Source organism: Brachionichthys hirsutus, chromosome 17 (assembly GCF_040956055.1).
Source record: "Brachionichthys hirsutus isolate HB-005 chromosome 17, CSIRO-AGI_Bhir_v1, whole genome shotgun sequence".
In the NCBI taxonomy this organism is placed as follows: domain Eukaryota; kingdom Metazoa; phylum Chordata; class Actinopteri; order Lophiiformes; family Brachionichthyidae; genus Brachionichthys; species Brachionichthys hirsutus.
The window spans coordinates 4,314,080-4,333,284 of record NC_090913.1 but is presented as its reverse complement, the minus strand read 5'-3'; the positions used below and the strand labels follow the sequence as shown (position 1 = coordinate 4,333,284).

At 40.2% G+C, this 19,205-nt stretch overlaps 2 protein-coding genes across 2 annotated transcripts; both read right to left on the bottom strand.

Annotated features, from left to right (window-relative positions):
* Positions 1 to 63: 63 nt before the first annotated feature.
* capn9 (calpain 9) lies at positions 64 to 8,360 on the bottom strand. The gene is made up of 20 exons (XM_068750895.1): positions 8,154 to 8,360; positions 7,284 to 7,353; positions 7,069 to 7,187; positions 6,152 to 6,285; positions 5,647 to 5,815; positions 5,474 to 5,557; positions 4,835 to 4,920; positions 4,502 to 4,579; positions 3,971 to 4,131; positions 3,700 to 3,857; positions 3,167 to 3,375; positions 2,998 to 3,034; positions 2,834 to 2,914; positions 2,641 to 2,698; positions 2,451 to 2,515; positions 2,255 to 2,323; positions 1,671 to 1,749; positions 1,171 to 1,287; positions 994 to 1,052; positions 64 to 845 (listed from the first exon to the last, which is right to left on the bottom strand). Exons 1-20 carry the CDS (start codon positions 8,358 to 8,360, stop codon positions 819 to 821), a joined length of 2,067 nt encoding a protein of 688 aa, XP_068606996.1. The 3' UTR covers positions 64 to 818.
* A 2,156-nt stretch (positions 8,361 to 10,516) lies between these two features.
* mrpl4 (mitochondrial ribosomal protein L4) lies at positions 10,517 to 14,940 on the bottom strand. Its single transcript, XM_068751219.1, has 9 exons — positions 14,787 to 14,940; positions 14,073 to 14,154; positions 13,219 to 13,390; positions 12,867 to 12,918; positions 11,847 to 11,964; positions 11,558 to 11,664; positions 10,986 to 11,095; positions 10,840 to 10,913; positions 10,517 to 10,691 (listed from the first exon to the last, which is right to left on the bottom strand). The coding sequence occupies exons 1-9, from the start codon at positions 14,832 to 14,834 to the stop codon at positions 10,546 to 10,548; spliced, it is 909 nt and encodes a 302-aa protein (XP_068607320.1). The 5' UTR covers positions 14,835 to 14,940; the 3' UTR covers positions 10,517 to 10,545.
* Positions 14,941 to 19,205: the final 4,265 nt, after the last annotated feature.

Here is a 19,205-nt window from a genome sequence, read left to right as displayed (position 1 = left end):
GCACTTTATGGAATACTTGTTTGTAAAATCATTTGAGTCTTTTCCACTAAATTTAAATCCCCTTTATGTCTACTTCTTCCCTTTATTAACAACAAATGTGCACTGTATCTGTACCCGCTTTAAATGCCACGAACTCACCATAAATGTGGCCCCATTCACAAAATTCATAGAAATCCATAAATGTTTTGTATGATCCTGTTAACAAATAAACAAGCCCAAAAACAAATAATCTAATCTCTTTCACAGCAATAATTAATATTATGTGATATGCAGTAGTTCATATTTCTTTTTTACATTGGGAGATAAGGCTTATTTGTTCTTCCCAAAGAAGAGAGTTTTGGAGTCAATCAAGATATAAGGGTGGAACCCCTGAATTTTATTTTACTTCATTTAACAATAAGATTAACCTCACCGGCAGCCAAATTGTTGATACAGTTAAGCAGAAATATGTCTTGTTCTGAATACTGTTCACATTCCAAATATTCCTTCAATCTTACCCAATCAAAAAAGAAAAACATATTTGTCCATTTTTCCACATCAAAGGCAGTAATTTTATGCAAAACGTCTTTACATTCATACAGAGAAAATAAAGTGGATTGCACAAAAGCATAAGAAAGAAAAAAAATATGAATTTCAATACCTTATAGACCCATGTAATAATTGCTCAACACACACTTACTCCTATCATTTGCAGAAATATAACAATTAAAATGTGTCTTCATATTCATCGTTTCTGCTTGACAATTAAACACCCTGCATTCCAAAACCGACTGTTGTGCTTTTGTTCTTCTGGTGGCTCCTGGTTCCTCCCAGGGTTCCTACACATTCATTGACAGCAACAGGAACTGTGAGGTAAAGCAGAAAACAAGTTTCAATGAAAATACATCAAAACAACTCTGATTATTTTATAATATGAATTTGATCAAATATTAAGAGACATAATAAGCCAGGTACACCACTAGTACACCAGGTAATTATATAATGCCATTTTACTTGTAACATGTTTATGTTCACACGTCCCTTCTTGTATTTATCCATGGCCTGGAAAGTTCCTGGATGAGAGAAACAAGTTCTGTCAGCTCAAAGTTGCAGTGACCATTTTTCAAGTATTAGTGCAGTTAATTCAGTCCGAGACAGAGGATTTTCTATTAATGTCTTTTTTCCACATACTGAACATATTTTCCAGACGAACGATGCAGGTGAGGTAACTGTCAAAGTCGAGGTTATAGTTGGCATCAGCGAACCTCAGGCAGATCAGCTGCAGGAGCTCGTTGTTGAGTTGTATTCCTTCATGGAACAAAGGAGCAGCATTCAGATTAAAGCCGAAACACGAAGCCATTCCCTAAAGAGGATGACTCATACTGTTGCTGCTTCCTCTATCAGCAGCTGCAGTAGGACTTTAATCCCGTTTTATTATTCATGCTTTTGTTAGAGTACAACAGCAAGTTGTACAACCTTGGATCCCACTATCAAAGCTGCAGTGACTAAGCACCTTATGCCATTTGCAAGAATCCTTTTTTTTTTTGCAGTGTTATATTGATTATACATCAGAAGTGAAATGCAAACATACTAATGGCCTTCAGTTTTTCTTTTCTTTCAGTTTTACATTAAATTCTTAAAGTAAAAAACAAAGATGTGACAATAATGTTCAAGTTTCAGTCGACTCTCACCTGCAGCTTTGAGAGCGCTGCGAAGCTCGTAGGAAGACATCTTCCCTGAACGGTCGGTGTCAAAGGACAAGAAAAGCATCTGCGACAAGAGAAGTTGGACAAACTGAGGAACCTCACCGGAACCAGAACCAGAACCAACGGCCCCAAGATCCCAGGCGTATTTGAAAGGATGTTATTTACATTCCTTGATAAGGACAACACACAAGTGGAGGATTTTACAACAGGAGGTGCTTCATCACATAAAGCACGTGATGTAATGCTAATACTTTTATCTTAGAGGCTACTGTGTAGATTCCATCTTATATTGGTTGTTAGTAACATCTTTTCAAACCAAACTGGGATCTCAGGGCTTCTGGAAATGTGAATTATGTCAGTCATATGAGTTGACTGGAGTTATTTAATGTTTGTTTGTTTCTTCCTATCTGCTTCAGCTTCAGGAGAATGCTGCAACAGCGGCGTGAAGCTTCATGAATGTATACATTTTTTTGTAGATCAACTTCATCCATAATTTCTTCAGCACGTGGATGAAGAGATAATGAATGGAGTGAAATGGATGAACATCATTAATGCAAATCAATACGCACAATCCACTTCTTCATCTTTTCCCAGAAGACCTTAAACTCCTGGAACTCCATCATTCCTGAGTCGTCCACCTGCTAAGGGTCAAGGACAAAACTTTGCATCGTGGTCATCATAAAGCCTCCTGCATACACATTTTAGGGTGAGGTAAATTTAGCCATCGCAGGTTTGGAATAGTCAGTCGGTTCTGTAGAAGGATACGTCCATCAAGTTGATAATGCTGTGGCAGGTGCTGAGAGTCAGGCCCTCAAATTCGATCTCTTTTCCTGGAAAATAATGTTATAATTATGTAATATAATGTAATATATTAGTATATAAGACAGTATATAAGAAGTGTTCCGAGATACGAGCGCTCCAAAAATTCTAAAATGCTCCAATGACATTTACTTACGTCTGCTGAGAACACCGTTTAGCATCTGCTGGAGCTCTCTGACAGAGATAGCGCTGTCCTGCAGAAACATTGCGGTTAAAAATCATGCATACGACTCTGCAATCAGCAGCATTTTTTGTGCCGGAGCAGCATTCTGGATGCTGTGAGTATGCAGCTGAAAGTATATTAAAGCTGTGTTGTTGTTTTTGCTTACATCGCCAGCCAGCTGGTCAAACAACTTTCTTAGGAATTTCTCCTCTTCGGATTCTTCCTCTGGAAGACTGGGTGGTGGAGGCTGGCGGAAACAGGCACAGCATCAGCACCAGGAAACGGGAGGTGTGTGTTCATTGATTTTCAAATCCTTGATGATATACATACATCTGGGAGGTCAGCATCAATGTTGCTCCCCATCTCTCTGCGTAAAAAAAAAAAAGAGTCAGTGGCTGCTGATGTTGTGTACCGAGTCCGACCCCTCTTATTTTTCACCAATATTTTTGTTCAATGAAGGGTTCTGTTCTTCACACTGAACCCAGGAGGGAACACTCACAGAGCTTCAGCCTTCTTCTCAGTGAACATCCTGATAAGGAAGTCAGCTTCGTGGTGGGGCTGAAAGGTGGTCGGGACCAACAGGTAATCCCCAGGCGGCAATGTGAAGCGCTCGGAGACCTCCCGCATGTTAATGTAGGTTCTGCTGCGAGCCGTGGACGAGTTGTAACGGAAATAATCTTTTGCAGTTTGGTCCTCGTTAGTTGGTGCCTGAGCAGACAGACAAAGGAAGTGTTGAATATTGCCTTTCTGAAGTGTTTACCAGAAGGCGGGCTTTGCTTGATTGTGATTGCAGATATTTGCATGTCATTTTTCCTGAACATTTAATTAGAATAGGATTAAATTACTTTTATTTTAGTTGAGTTAAGTAAATTCTGCTGAAGTTTTCATTTCAAATTTGAGAAACACCAATCTGATGTCTTTGCGTTACTTTCACTTGTGAGGGATTTTTCAAGTTACTTCGATAGAGAAAAATTTGAAGCCATAAAAACAAAAAAACACTCGAGGCAGAAATGTGTTTGGTTCCTTTCTGACCTTGTACATTGCAAAGCCGATGGTCTCTAAATCCAACCCTTCTTTCCTCATTCTTCGTCTGTTCTTCTGCATGAGAGCAACCACCAAGCTGCACATATCATCCTCATCATCAGCATCCTCAAGCTTCACCTTGAACTGCGGGTTGGTCCAGAATGTGTCTGCAGATCAAAGATGCAGCGTTTAAAGGCACTTTCAATTTATATATACCGGTACATTAAACACCATAAAAAAAGTTTTTTCAGTCTCAAATTAAAAAAAAAGTTGTTCTTGCCAATGTAGTTCCTGCAGCCTCCAGCGGTGGAGCCACGAATCCAGCTTCCCTCAAACAGGTTCACCTCCCAGTGGCGCTTTGTGCTGTCAGTCAAGTCGTCCGGGGTCATGTTGCAGATTTCCACCTTGTCGTAGTTCTTCTTGAAGTCCTCAAACTCCATCCTGGATCAAACACAAAACCAACTTCATCTCCAATTATGAAATGGACAGCTTACTTCTATTGGCAGTGGATTGAACAGGTGTGTAAAACTTTCCATTACTGCGGGACACAATGAGAATATCATGTTTAGTAGTGTGAAGGGTTCTGTGACACTCACTGACATTATCTTTAGAGGTTTGTGATTCAGCGACATATTTATTCTCCATCTAGTTATATTATATCGATTTAAAGTGTGAAATCATTGTGAAAATTAAATGTGATGCATGTGTCACTACATCCCTGCACACAAAGAGCATGTAGTCTGCACAGCCTAATGCTGAAGATTATGTCATTTTATTATATTGAGTTTGGACATTTGTCTCATGGACTGACCAGAATTCTCCATCGTCTGTTGAGTTCTGCAGAATGCGGGATTTTTCTGCCTTGTCAATATAACCCCATTCTCTGGAACTGAAAAAAGAAAAAAAGAAAAATCACATCATCCACCAACGTGAGAGAAACACTAACATGAACATTTTATAAAACATGTTGTTGGCTTTTTATAATGCATTCAAAACATAATTTTATTTTCTTCTTTTTATATTTTTTGCTTATTTGGTTTTCCGAATACTGAGATGTAAAAACAACACAAAGAGATCCGAATGGAGGGCAAAGTTTTGCACATCTGTCCATCATCTCGTATTTCTTTTTGTCCTTCATGCTTACTTGTCACTCCAGGGGCCGTTCCACTCAACCTGACCCCAGGGGTTTCTGATCCGGATCAGTTGGACTGGCTTCCCTCTATAATTCACCTGAAAACCAGACAGGTAGGAAGGTCCGAGAGATTATTACATTTCAGTGATTATCCAGGTTGGGATATTGTTGTCATTTTTGTCCATTTAAAATAAAACATTATGTGTGTTTGTAATTGTATGCAGTAAACATTTTAATTAAAATATCCTGCCACTAATTGCAATGTAGGCTGTGCTAACAATTCTATATAAAGTAAATGGATGGTTAACATTACAATACAATATTTATTTTTTGTATGCCATAGCCTGGAGATGATTGTTTTGTATCTCGATGACAGCAACATTGGCGGAGGCTAATTTACTGTGTTTTTAGAAAAAGCAGTCTCCAGATTTCTTACAAAGCTGGCTTGTGTTTGTGTCAATGCAATTTGGATTTCATCAATAATTTATTGTGTTTTATTTTATTTTATTCCCCTTTGGAATTTCCCTTTGAAGTTAAATAAAATTCCTCTTTCCTCAAAAAAAAAAATTGGTTTACAGTATTTGAAACTTGACATTGACTTATCGGTGACATACAGGAAGCAGTTCTGCAACAAAGGGGCGGGGCCCTTACCCGTTCCAGGCCTGTGATGGAGTACGCATGTCCCTTCACCAGACCAGTGGTTGTCTTGGCCTCAGACTCTGCAGAGCTGCTGATCTGGAGAAAACAAAAAAAACAGACAGATTCCAAATAGAGCAGATCCCCTAATATGAAAACTAATTCTTCTCCGTGGTATAGTTCCTTACATCAATAGAGCATCCCATCATGGAGCCTCGATCAAGGGCTTTCTTCATTATTGAGAACAAATTGTCTGGAGCTTTCTTGGTTTCGTAAATTTCCCCCACCCCACCAGTAAAGTCCTCCATGGCCTCCATTGTGCTGCCGCCCTTCAGGGATTCATAGCTGCCATGTAATCTAAAATAAACATCACAGGGGTTGATATGGACTTCATATATTTAATGATTAAAGTTAAGAAACATTTATGGTATCAGTTGAATTTAGATTTCTAAAATTTGCAAGCAAAAACTTTGACAAAAAATGCTTCCAGCGATTGAAGGGCTTTGAGCAGAAACCATCTTATCTTCCACGGTGGAAGATGAATTCCTTTTCACAGTAAACTAAAAATGAATTGCTGAAACTGACTGAACGTTTGAGAAACTGGGCGGATGGAAAGGGCCATTTTTAGGTATTTTTTATTATCTGTCACACTGTTAATAAAAAAAACAACAACAAAGAAAGTGTAATAATTACTTAGCATAAGCCTTCTCCAGCAAGCCACTCCAGAACTCGTTGTTGGAGGCAGAGTGAAGCATGATGAGCTGATTCCTCACAGATGGCAGCCTGTCATCCACCACGATGTCCAGCCACTTGTTGTGCTGCCAGAACTGAAATCACATCATCAAACACTTTATGTGGTGCGGTTCAGTGCAGCCAGTTAGAGCTCATCTATATAGCATGAGATCTGCCCATGGCTACACTTTGATCAAACTGGAATAAGGTGATGATGCTGTTGATCAAAGGCATCAGAACAGACAAGGAAGCCTTTTTTTATGACATCTTGCGCAGGGTGGAAAATTCAAATGCCGCTATTACAAGCTGCTGTTCTATGTAGCAAAGTGCACAGAGCAAGGCAAATCATTGCTTTGACATTACAGTATATCACCACTTCCTGGATGAAATGCAGTTGTGTGACATTTGATCCTCTGGCCATCAAAAGAAAATAAAAGCAGGTGGTCCTCACTTAACGATATGCTTATTTAACGGGCTTTCCGAAACTTAAAAGTGTGTGTTTAGGAAGGAATCGCTGCTACGGTCAGCGGAAGGCACCGCCTGCAGAGTTGTGAGTGAGTGCGTGCACATCTACAGTATAAAAGGCCTACATGTACACAAAATGTCAATTAAAGGGGGTCTCATTTAAAGAGAAAATTGTTCAGTGATGGGTTCTTCAGAAGGTAGCTCCGTCGTTACATGAGGACCACCCATAGCTCAATATGTTCTATAGTTATTGCATCCAATATGAATACATTTGGGAGGTTTATTTGTATGTTTCATATGGCAGATGTTTTATTTTCTCATTCTAATGGATCGGGACTACATGGAATCCAGTCCAAGCGCCAGCCAATCAATTGTCTTGGTTCAGTTTGCATCTAATCAGCTTGGCAGTGTACCTGGAAGTGAAAGATTCCAGCATACGTGTGGTCAAATTCCTGGTCGTGGGGCACGACTCGCGTCAGAACATCTTTTTTGAGGGTCAAGGATGCAATGGCTGCCAGGAGCCAGCAGTCGCCTGCGGTGGCACAAAAGTCATCATGGTTAAAGAAGTGTGCGCATATCGAATACAGTACGGAATATAAAAGGATTCATGCTGATTATTTATACCAACCAAGCTGTCCTTGACAAATATCCGTCCTGTCTGCAGCGCCTACGATAAACTTTGGGTTGGGACAGATCTCCTGTTGAACAGGTGAGAAGAACAGGTTATTAACAAACAGCAAAAAAAGAGTGATAGGTGAGAGTTGACACAGGCTTCTTTCATAGGTGTGTTCAAATTCCAGACATAGTCCTAGTCCACAGTCATAGTAACAATAAAACACACACACACACACAGACAGCCCTACACACACACACACACACACACACACACACACTACATGCAAGCCATTGAAGCATTCTTACTAAGGGAACGCCCAAAAAAGAAATTCTACAGAACATAACCAGTCAGTTTTGTCCATTTTATTTATCCAGGTCAGCATTTGGCATGCTAACAGCTAAAAATTTAGATTTAGCAGCCATTTACAGAGCAAAATGACATAAGAAGCAACGTAAAAACCAACAACAACCAAAAGCAAAAATGTCATGCAAAAATCCAGAAACTGTAAAAATGACTGGGTTTAAAATGGATTAGTTAAAAGCAGCTTAATACAAATGCGAAGTCTGCAGAATGCAACTAAGCAGGACACAGATGAACGTTAATCAGTTTGTAATGGTTTCTTGCAAAACTGGTTCTGCAGCTGCAGCTGGCTAAACACAGACTTGTTTTATTTTGTGTTAAAACCAACTTTGAATGTACGTTCACTGGAATCATTTTTCTTTTTTTCCATTACTGGATCATCGCACACAAAGTCAACTTAATTTTCTTTGATGCCCCTGAAGCAGAATTGCTTCAAAGACCTCAGTGGCAGTTTCATTAGAATAATGCACTGTATTATCAGAAGTACTATATATATATATATATATATATGTGACCACATACCTTTGGCCTTTTCCATTCAATGTTCACAGGGACACTCTGACTGTAGAAGAGCGAGGAGTCTGCAGCAGGGAAGTCTGGGTCCTCAAACAGGACCCCTCTCTCCAGACACTCCTGCCTCAACTGCTTGAATGACTTCCCATCATACTGCGTGTCCAAGGCCTTGACGGAGCTGGACGTCCTGCCGGACAAAGTGCTATGGAGAGGCATCCCTTCTCAGGAGAGGCTCAGTGAATGAATGAGGAGACGCGAGCTGCCTGCCGTGTGATCGATCGCAAAGACGAGCTGCTCAGGTTAGTCGAGCTGGAAGGGACACACCCCCACCACACAGAAACGGGTTTGGCCTCCTATGAACAGTGAGCCTCGCCCCAACTGACTCAATCTGTCTGCGGGCTTGGTTTGCAAATAATTCTAAGAATTCATTCCTGCTCAATTTACTAGCAGACAAATCAAATTACTACAAGCTCAAATCAGCTACACTTAAAGTACGACAAGTGTTAAAACCTAGTTGTGAATGTTTGTGAGACACAGAAGGATGAAGTTTCTCCATGTGCTGGAAACAAATGAACAAATTAGATTCCTACTTAGATGAGCAGGAAAATATATGCCATGTGACACAAATACAGAGACAGATGATAGATCGATAGATAATTATGCCTCATGGTCAAGATACACTGAAAAGAAAACATTAAACATAAAACATGCAATGATTAAAAACAAAAAAGCCAAATCAACAATTACAGAAAAGATAAAAGCTACTTCAAAATAAGGTAACTAAAAAGGCACCAACGAGAAACTTCAGCTCATAAGAGTTAAAATGCAGCTCCTTCTGATCTTCCTTGTACTTCCACATTCCTAGCCTCAATACAAACATTGTGTCTGTGGTACTCTCCCTTGGCATAAAGATATACTGTACTGCTGCTCTGGAATATTTACTTTTGTCCTTAATCTAGCCTCAACTACTTTTTCCCATAACTTCATCGTATGACTCATCAGCTTTATCCCACTATAGTTTCTGCAACTCTGAATGTCTCCCTTCTGCCTTCTTGTCTCCCTTCTTCTTGAAAATGGGCACCTGAACACTACTCCTCCATTACTCTGGCATCTTCTTCCCCTCTAGGATTGTATTAAACAACCCCGTTAAAAGCTACCTCTCCCAGACACTTCCGTACCTCCACAGGTATGTCGTCCGGCCAAACTGCATTCCCATTCTTCATGCTCTTCAATGCATTTATAAATTCACTCATGCTAATCTTTGTCACTTCCTGGTCATCAACAGGTGCCTCTACTACCCTTTGTTATCTCTCATTTTCCTAATTCATTAATTCCATCTTCCTAGCACACTACTGGCCTCTGTCAACACTTTAAGCACTCCAACATCCTTCTGATCTGTCTCTCTGTCTGTACAGCCTTTACAGATCCTTCTCTCCCTCTTTACTATCTAATCAGGCATACAGGTCATCATATGCCCTCTGTTTGACCTTTGCGACCTCTACTTTTGCCTTGTGCCTCATCTCCCCGTACTCCTGTTTACTCTCTTCTGTCCTCTTCTTGTCCCATTTCTTCTTAACTATCCTCTTTTCCTGCATTCACTTCTGCAATTCCCAGTTCCACCACCATGTCTCCTTATCTCCTTTCCTCCCAGGAGGACACAACCAGTACTCTCCTACCTCCTGTCCATTCATTTTTTAATTGGTTGATTCTAGCAATATTATGAAAAAATATTGGACAAACGTCTGCAAAGCCTGACAGCCGCTGTCAAGTTAGGGATCACGTGTTCATTCAGAAATCATCCATATGCGAGAATTACACAACCCGATTTAAAGCCAACTCTGCTGCCCCACCCACAGAAACAGGACACTGAGCAGCCACATTCCTACTTCACCGGATTCCCTACATAGCTTCAGCTCAGTGTGTTGTCTCAGCCGTGTTGTGTACGAGCTCAGTGTATCTGTATAAAAAAATGTAATGGAGTGGAATGAGGTCGAGCTTAATTAAAAACAAGAAGAAGATTATAAGATTCTGCAGTTTGTACACCCAAATGTATTTTTTTGTTAAGCCCTGATTTCCTAACCTCATGCTGTTTTTTGAAACAAAAGCCACTAATGAGGAGGGATGGGCCAGCAATGTCAGGTACATGATTCAGTCTTGTTCAATTGTGCTGCTGGAGAAATCTACAAAAGCCAGTGCCTTTAAAAAAAAAAAAAATGCTGCCAACAGACAAGAAGTTAGTTCCTCACTGAGAAATCAGGTAAAATTTGGTCAACTCTCTGCTTCTATACAAATTCCATTTAAACTATTTTAACATGTTTTATATTAACATTTATAATTCTCAATAAAACGCTCATTTTATATTTGAATCCTCTTTTATTGATGAACAGATATCACGTGACATCTATGGGAGATCAGAGTAGGGCAGGCTAAATGGGTACAGAGGAGAGTAACGCTGGTCGTGCCAAAGCAGCTTGTCTTCGAAGAACCTGATGGTGTCCAGCGTGAGGAGGACAGCCTCGTGTTTCAGCATGCTGTGGACATTCAGACCTGAAGAAGACAAGATTAAATAAATAAAAAAACCCGCCACTGACATTTGCACAATTTTATAGACGGTAGAAACATTTCTAACAACCGTATTTGTTCCGATAGTAAATATATTTAATATTCAACACACAATTGTCGAGTGTGAATTTACCGATGGCTGGAATAATGTTGACGGTCTTCAAATTCATCGTCGCCTGCTTGATGTTTTCAGGAATCTCTTCATCTCTGAGAGCAACGAGGACAATTTCAGCACCGAGTAAATCACCCAAACCCTCTCGTGCTGCTGCCGATACTCACAGATTGATTATTAACAGCGACTCTCCCCAGTGTCTGTGTTTGATGAGGTCCAGCAAGTACTGGGAGTCCGGAGTGGGGATATTTAGAGAGTCCACGACGTAGAGGTAGTTCTGAGGGAACGTGCGAAATTCAGTTCAACATGCAAGAGTGATGATAGTGATGATAACCACAACCTCCGAAATAGTTATTTTTCTGTTAATGTAGGGAAAGGAATAATGTCAATACTGTGAATTCATCTAGAGCAGGATGAGGAAGTAGTGAAAATCTGATAGACCTACCCCCCCCCCCCCCCCAAAAAAAAGATGCATTACTAGTAACTAAGACATTAATTGTAGGACACATTGTCTGGTTCAGCTACTCAAATACGATTTAGCTTCGTTATTTCTAAAGAAAGTTGAAGAGCTTTGATGTTTTGGCAAGAAAAACACAGATTTCTCAATCCTGAATAATACCCAGCTAAATAAATAAAACTAAGTAATAATTAATTATAGACCAAAACGTTGATCAAAAGGTAGGTAGGTATTTAAATTGACACCATTTGTAATAGTTAACCAAAACATCGGTTCACTCACCTGGGTCAACTTGGAGCTCAGAGCCACTTTGAGCCCAAGAACTCGAACCTTCATGGGCAGCATGTAGTAATAACTTGTCGGCCCTCTGGGTCCGTGAGACACCCCGCCTTAGAATAACACAGAAACCTGTCAGCATCCTCTTGTCTCACCTCTAAATCATTCAGGACAGAACCGCTAGCAGCACCATCACTTTGAGGTAGGAGTTTAAGCTCCTTCAGGATGGTCTGTGACATCCATCATGTACATTAGATAAACCAGGCGAACGAGGACAAAAGCTACAAGAAGGCACCTCCTCTCCATATCGGTGATCTGATGCTTCCATGGCGAGCTCTTCCACCTCCTTTCTGTGGCCACGGCTTCCTGCCTCCCCCACTGACCTCCGACTTGACCTTTGTGTTGGCATGACTCTGGCAGATCACAACAAAGACCGGTAAAGGAATGACTTGCTTTAGTTCAGTTGGTTTGAGTTTGTTCCGTCATAATTCTCAGGGCTCATATTGACTGACATCAAAAGGTTTGATATTTGAAGAGGATTCTTTTAAAGCCTCTCCTCGGCCTGAACAGCTTCATGAGAATGTGTCAAAATAGTCCAGCAGAAGAAAAGCATTGTGGGTGGAAGTGGCTCACATGTGAGGTTTTTCAAGGCAATAACTAAAACACACCGCTAGGTGGTGCTGTAGCACTGCATGTCATTCTGCTGAGCTTGTAGACGAGACTCGTCTACACAACACAGATTTATAGATGTAGTACTTGGTAGTTAAGTGAACATTTGTAAATACTGCAAAAAAAACCCTGTAAAAAACGATCATTTACAAATGAATTTATTAAAGAAGGGTTGGCACTCTGGGCTTGAGTATATTGTGAAGTGGCACGCATCATGAAAAAGGTTGCCGATCCCGTTAAATAAAGCTGCTTCTCTTAATAATGGCGGCTCTCCATTCTTAAAATATCTGAATTTCATGAAGGGGATAGATCTCGTAATTATACATTAAGAATACAACAATTATGAGAAAAGCTAAGGCGGTTTCATTATCAGTTGTCCCCAAAACTGAATACTGTATAAAGTAAAATACGCTGCATTTAACAAATTAATATTTTCTTCTTGTCGTGAGATATTGAGTGATGTAAACTAAGTGCTACTCAATGTGGACAGTAGTGTCACAAAATATTGTCCATTGCCTGATCCAGAATTTCAGCTGCTCAAGAGTTCAGGCTTTGCCGTATTTTACATTTCTAATGTGCCAAACATTTTCAACGGGCGACAAATTATTATTATAAATATATAAACGTGAGAAAATCTGTAACTTACAATTCTTTTATAATTTCTCTGCCATCTTTCAACCTGATGGAGAATATCGAGCCTGGAAGCAAAGAAAAGACGAGTCATTCCAGACAGATTTTCCCATTCTGGGTAATGACTTCAGTTGTTCCTTAGGAACTCAGGATGCATGAACAGTTATCAGACATCAATACCTCCATTCCGCTCCATTACCGGTAGATATTTAGTGTATCCACAACTTTAAAATAAATAGAATGTTCAAGAGTACAGTCCCCAAACTACACAGCACCGATAACGTATTGATGTTGAGCACAGGAATTTATATTTTTTCCTGACAAAACGGCAAGAATTTTAATATTGAAGCTTTAAAAATTCAGCCCACCTCGGAGGCACTGCGAAGACATCTGGGTGGAGATGAGCCAAACCCAAAGGCTCGCTGTCCTCCGTCCGCAGGGTCTCCACCCACGTCTGTACAGGGCTCAGATGAGCCGGGATGATGGCATCACAGTTTCTCAGGAGAGGCAGTGGGCAGTCTGCGGGAGGAGGAGGACGCTCTGTAGAAGGAGGAGCCAGTTAGCGTGGAAGACGTTTGATATGCTAATATGCCGTTTATAATACCAAGACAAATAGTGGTATAAAACCAGACATTCACAGTTATATTTTACAAGCATGGCAATGCCAAAAATGTGTAAAAAGCAGCTGGAGACGAGACGGTTGAGGATGGATGATGGATTTTTAAACAAGGCACACACCTATTTCACATTCAGTTATAATCCGTGCTGCCTTGGACTGAAATTCTGATCGCATCTCTGCTTCATTGTAGCTTCTGTAGTTTCAATACTATGAAATATAGATATTAGCTTAAGAATGCAGTGATGAAAATAGTGATACTTTATCAATAGTGCTGTCAAATGTATTTGTCTTTCCTGATTTCTTCTCTTTTTTACATAATTGTCACATGTGTTTCAAACAAATTTAAATTTGACCCGATAGCCAAAGTAACTACAAAAGGCAGTTATCAAATTATGATTTTATTAAGGGAGAAAAAATACATTAAGAACGACCTGGTCCTTTGTAAAAAGTAATTGCTTTGCTACGTACTGTAACTGATGGGAGAATGAATTCAACTCGCTACCAGAAGATCCTGAGGGAGATCTGATCATCGGTTTGTGACCTTTAGAGATTTCGATTAGATTTAACCCATATGCATAACAGACACTACAAGATTGTCCTCACTTAATCTGGTAGGATCCACAAGGTTAGTGGGTAGCAGTAGATTTGGAGGGAGAGCACTTGTACTGGAAAACACCGAGGCAAACTGAGGAGGAGGAGAAGCCGAGCATTAGTGGAGCAGTCCAAGAAGCACACAATAAACATTTCATTTTGAGCAGGAAGTGCAAGAACTTCATAGATCACATTATCTGATTCACTAGTCAGCACATTGTTATAGAACTAGGACTCGAACTTGTTTCTGTCACCTGAATAATAGCAGTTAAGACACCTTATAAACTATATGTAAACAGTAGTTTATTTTTGTACAGTTTTAAAGATGTTCAAATGGCATTCCAAGCTAAGGTTCTTAGCATCATGACTGATGATGCCAGATCATTTATTGCATATATTTGCACGAGTCGGAGTCTGAAACGCTCCAATTACAATATAAAATCTTCTAAAATGTATCATTTAAAATGAACGGAAATTGTTAACTGAAAGGAAATCAATCTCCATAACTTTCATTAATGAGTGGAAGAATAAGTGGGAACAATTATAAATCAATATTGGACCCATTGTTTTGCTAGCTGCCTCAAAGCTATAACTTTATCTGTTTAATGCCACAGCTAGCCTCATCGTCACTCTGGAACATCGTTCTCAGACACCGCGGAAGCACAACAACGTCGCTAATACATAAAGGCACACAGCTAACGTGGCTGCAGGCTAAACGCCACTCACCCTTTTGATAACTCCTCTGCCACAAATTACCTGACAACAAAGAAACATTTCACCAATAAACACTGCTCGATAACCGAGTAATATAACGACACATTACATCAAAAACAGCATAAACATAAACAACGCGATGGAAGGTCGCCCTCCTTTATAATGAAACGTAAGGCGCATGTGGATGACGTATTTTCTTCTTCTTCTTCTGGTGTTTAACGGCGGCTGGCTTCCTTTTCGAAAGGGCATTGCCGCCCCCTACTGACCCGGGGTGTGATCAGGCGTCTGTCCTCAACTCAGCTTCCATTCATTTTCTCATACCCCGATCGCCCGCCCCCCCCGAATTAAGATCCATCCAGCAGTTTTTCCGTAATCCTGCTAAAAGCAATGTGTACCCCTATTTTTCAAAGAATTGCGACAGTATCCGCAAGCTGGATCAGATCCAGATGAAATTCGGTCGTGAAATAGAGGACCCCGCCCTACATGAATGGCAAAAACATAACTTCCTTGGGAATAATTGTTTGCAAAATGTCATCCTTGTAAATGCAAATTTATTCTAATCCAAACATACATATAAACTATATAAGACCACAAAATCAAGAAAACTGCAAAGACTGCAAAGACTGATGATGTAAAAGTCTCCTTTAATTTGTTTATTTAGTAAAATCTCTATATCTCGTTTGTCTTAATCTTTAAACAGCCCTTTGCATTTTTTCTTCTGTTATTTTCCGGCAGTTGACAATCAGCATTCGGTCGGGATTACCATCGTATTTCCATCACCACAGCGATGCCAGAGACTGATCTCCAGTTATCGGCAGGTCAGGGTTCGATCACAATCGTTCCCGTGAAAGATGGAAACATATCAGATCATCTTTAGTAATGGGATCCGAAAATCCAGAAATTCATTAGTTTTCAACCAGGGAATGAATTTATGGATTTTAGAGGTTTGGGGAGACATTACTTAACTTAAATATGTTTTAAAAATATTGTCAATACAAGCATTATATGGTACAAATATAGTGCAAAATAATAACATTTTGAACAGAAAATAAATTTCAAAAATATTACATCATAATACAGGTTGAAACATTACAAAGCAACAGTTTTGTGTTTTCTTTTGTAAAAAATAAATGAGCCAATATTACATAAACTATACAATAAAATACTGCAGCTTTAATCAAATAAATACACCTGGAACATGACCAATACTAAAATAAATATTTGGAACCTCCGGTAGATACATCAATGGTTTGAAAACTACATGAGTTTTGACATATTAGTACTGGAGTAAAAAGTATGTTGAATCTTTTAGGTCATTTTCACTTGGAACTTCGAGTTCCACGTTGGTAGGATGAAGCCCAGGCCTTCCGAGCGTAGACGTTTTATGGTTTGAGGCTTTTTGTTCTTGCGTAGGGAAAACAGTGACGTAGTATCCATCTGTACTGTTGGGTATTCGTACTCTCCCATCTTTAGCATCAGGTTGCATTATTTTCCGAGGCTTTGAATGAATGTCAATATCTTTAGTTGGCATTCCTCTCATATATCTGGAGTCTGTCATGTCAATATTAAGTCCTGATGCGCTCACTGGTCCGTCTCTCCGTAGAGACTGGAGGTCCAGTTTTGAACCTCGGGCTCTAAGCACGTGATCCTTTCCTGTGAAATCATCTACATTCAGGTCTGAGCGGTTCAAATCAACATGGGGGCCAAACTGAGCATTTCTCTGAGGATAGCTCGACCTTGCTTTTGTCCTCGATGACTTTTGATCAGCGTTTCGAAGTCGGACATCTCCATCTACATCCAGGGAAGGGACTTTCACATTTATTCCGGTGATATCCGACCTGGAATTCTTATACGGTTGTAAATTTAGTGAAGAATCATCAACGTCGAGATCTGGATTTTTGAAATTCAACGGTGAATTTGGCATTGACGCTCTTGGACTGGTGAGGTCAATGATTGGATCACTAACATTAAGACTCGCCATATTACCCCTCAACAGTCGAGGCTTCGCGCCCGGCTTAGCATTTGGAGGTGAAATATTCATATTTGCTGATGTCATAGAGGTACCAAAATCAATATCAGACCCTTCTCTATTAGGAGCTGGGCCTCCAAATTGAGGCAGCTTTAAAAAAGGAAGTTTAAACTTCCTGTCTGCAAAATCAAGATCAGATTGAGGATCTTGAATCTTGCCGGAGAGAACATTTACATCAAAGTCCCGTTGTTTGGCTGCTCCTTTAACTTGAGGGGCAGCGAATGTCATGCCAGGTATGTCCCCATTTCGCTCTACATTGGGGCCTTTTGGCATCCTGATTTTGTGCTTTTGAATATTTGCATCAGGCAAGCCAATACTGACATCTGGAGTGTTCATATCCAACTTTGGAGCTTTAAGGTCTGCATTTGGGCTGCCAAAGTCAGGTCTGGGCGCTTTGAAGTTTGCACTTTTGACTATATCTGGGCCATCGAAATAGACACCACCTGCAGTCTTCATGTCAAATTTGGGAGATTTATGGTCAATTTTAGGAATGTCCAAACCAGCTTGATGAGTTCTATCCATTATTCCTGGTGCTTTCAGGGCTAAATCCGGCAAATCTATATCCGTGTTCATTTCCATGTTTTGTCCTTTTGGCAATGTGCCTGAAATATTCAATTTAGGAAATTTCGATTTGCTTGATGGAGCTTTAACATCCCAGTTTGGGGGAAGAAGTGCGACCTTTGGATTTGTCAAAGTTGGCATTTTCAATTTATCTGATGGCATTTTCAAGTCAATCTTTGGGGCATCAAAATCCATCCTGGGGCTCTCAACTTTTGGCATGTTTATGTCTGGTGCATTTATTTCACCGCTGAATTTAGGTCCAGAGATATCTAAGTTGGTTGGTTTTAGGTCCAAGTTAGGCCCACCTAACTTTGACTCAGAAAAGCCAAAATCAGGCATGTCCATATTAGGCTTTTTGAATTTTCCTAATGAACCACCAACACCAGCATCAAAGTCAGGTTTAGGCAAGCTGAGGTTGACAGGGGGTGCATTTAAGTCAGCACTTGGTCCGTTTAAATCGCCATTAATTGCAGGTCTTTTTAGGTTCGAGAGGCTAAATTTGGGCATTTTCAATTTTGGCATTTTCATCTTTGCTTTTGGTGAACCAATTTCAACATCTGGAATATCCACAGCTAATTTAGGAGTTTGAAGGCCCGTTTTAGGCAAGTCAAAGTCGGGGGCATGAATTTCACCTTTAATATTGGGATTTTTCAGACTGAAGTCTGGTGATTTCATGTCTGTGTTTATGTTTATATTTGGTCCTTTTGATAATGTACCTGGAAGATTGAATTTTGGAGATTTGCCCGAGGGAGCTTTAACATTCCAGTCTGGGGCAGGGATTTCTGGTACATCGAGTTTTCCTGATGGCATCCCTAAGTTGAGGTTTGGGGTATTGAGGTTTAGTTTAGGACCTTTTAGGTCAACTTTGGGTCCGGCTGGTGCTTTCATCCCACCGAGGTTAGGACCTGAAATATCTAGCTTTGGTGATTTAAGGTTTAAGTGAGGATCATTTAACTTTGGACCAGAAAGCCCAAAATCAGGCAGACTGAAGTCTGTGCCTTTTAATTTTCCAGACGGTAAATCTGGTATTTCTGGACCATTTACACTTCCATTCATTTCAGGTCCTTTCATTAGGCTTTGATGACCAAATTTTGGCATCTTTATTTTGGGCATCCTTAATTTTGATTTAGGTGAACCAATATTAGCTTTGGGAGCATTCACATCTAACTTTGGAGCTTTAAAACCAAAGTCTGGTGACTTAAGCTCTGAGCTCAGGTCCAAATTCGGTGCCTTTGGTAATGTTCCTGAAAGATCGAATTTAGGCATTTTCAATTTACCAGAGGGAGCATGAACATCCAAGTCTGGATTGTGAAGTTCTGGCATAATCAGGTTACCTGATGGCATTTTGTAATCAAAGTCTGGGGTACGTAGATCCAGTTTGGGTTTTTTGAGACCAACTTTAGGCATATCAATGTCTGGTGAATTTATACCGCCACTGAGATTGGGACCAGCAATATCAAGGCTAGGAGAATTAACGTCGAGGTTCGGGCTACTAAACATTGGTCTAGAAAGCTCCAAGTCAGGCAGGGTTATGTTTGGCATCTTGAATTTTCCCCTTGGTCCTGCAACATTTGCATCTGGAAAGTCTAAATCAGGTTTAGAGCCTTTAAAATTGACATTTGGTGCATTAAGGTTCATGTCTAGACCATCAAAGCTGCCACTGATCTCGGGTCCTTTTGCTCCAGGAAGACCAAATTTGGGCATCTTTAATTTGGGCATCTTTGATTTTGATTTAGGTGAACTGATATTAACTTTGGGAGCATTCACATCTAACTTTGGAGCTTTCAAGCTCATGTTTGGGACATCGAAGTCAGGGGTTTTAATACCGCCCTTCATCTTTG

Bases quoted from the DNA above. Each gene is read 5' to 3' on its own strand.
- capn9 (XM_068750895.1), bottom strand. From the start codon at position 8,360: ATGCCTCTCCATAGCACTTTGTCCGGCAGGACGTCCAGCTCCGTCAAG. The intron at 7,188-7,283 runs GTTGGTATAAAT...GTGCCACCGCAG, and splicing joins TATTTGTCAAGGACAGCTTG to GCGACTGCTGGCTCCTGGCA. The intron at 4,921-5,473 runs GTAAGGGCCCCG...TCTGGTTTTCAG, and splicing joins CCATCACAGGCCTGGAACGG to GTGAATTATAGAGGGAAGCC.
- mrpl4 (XM_068751219.1), bottom strand. From the start codon at position 14,834: ATGTTTCTTTGTTGTCAGGTAATTTGTGGCAGAGGAGTTATCAAAAGG. The intron at 14,155-14,786 runs GTGAGTGGCGTT...CCTCCTCCTCAG, and splicing joins GCAGAGGAGTTATCAAAAGG to TTTGCCTCGGTGTTTTCCAG. The intron at 12,919-13,218 runs GTGGGCTGAATT...CTTTGCTTCCAG, and splicing joins GTCTTCGCAGTGCCTCCGAG to GCTCGATATTCTCCATCAGG.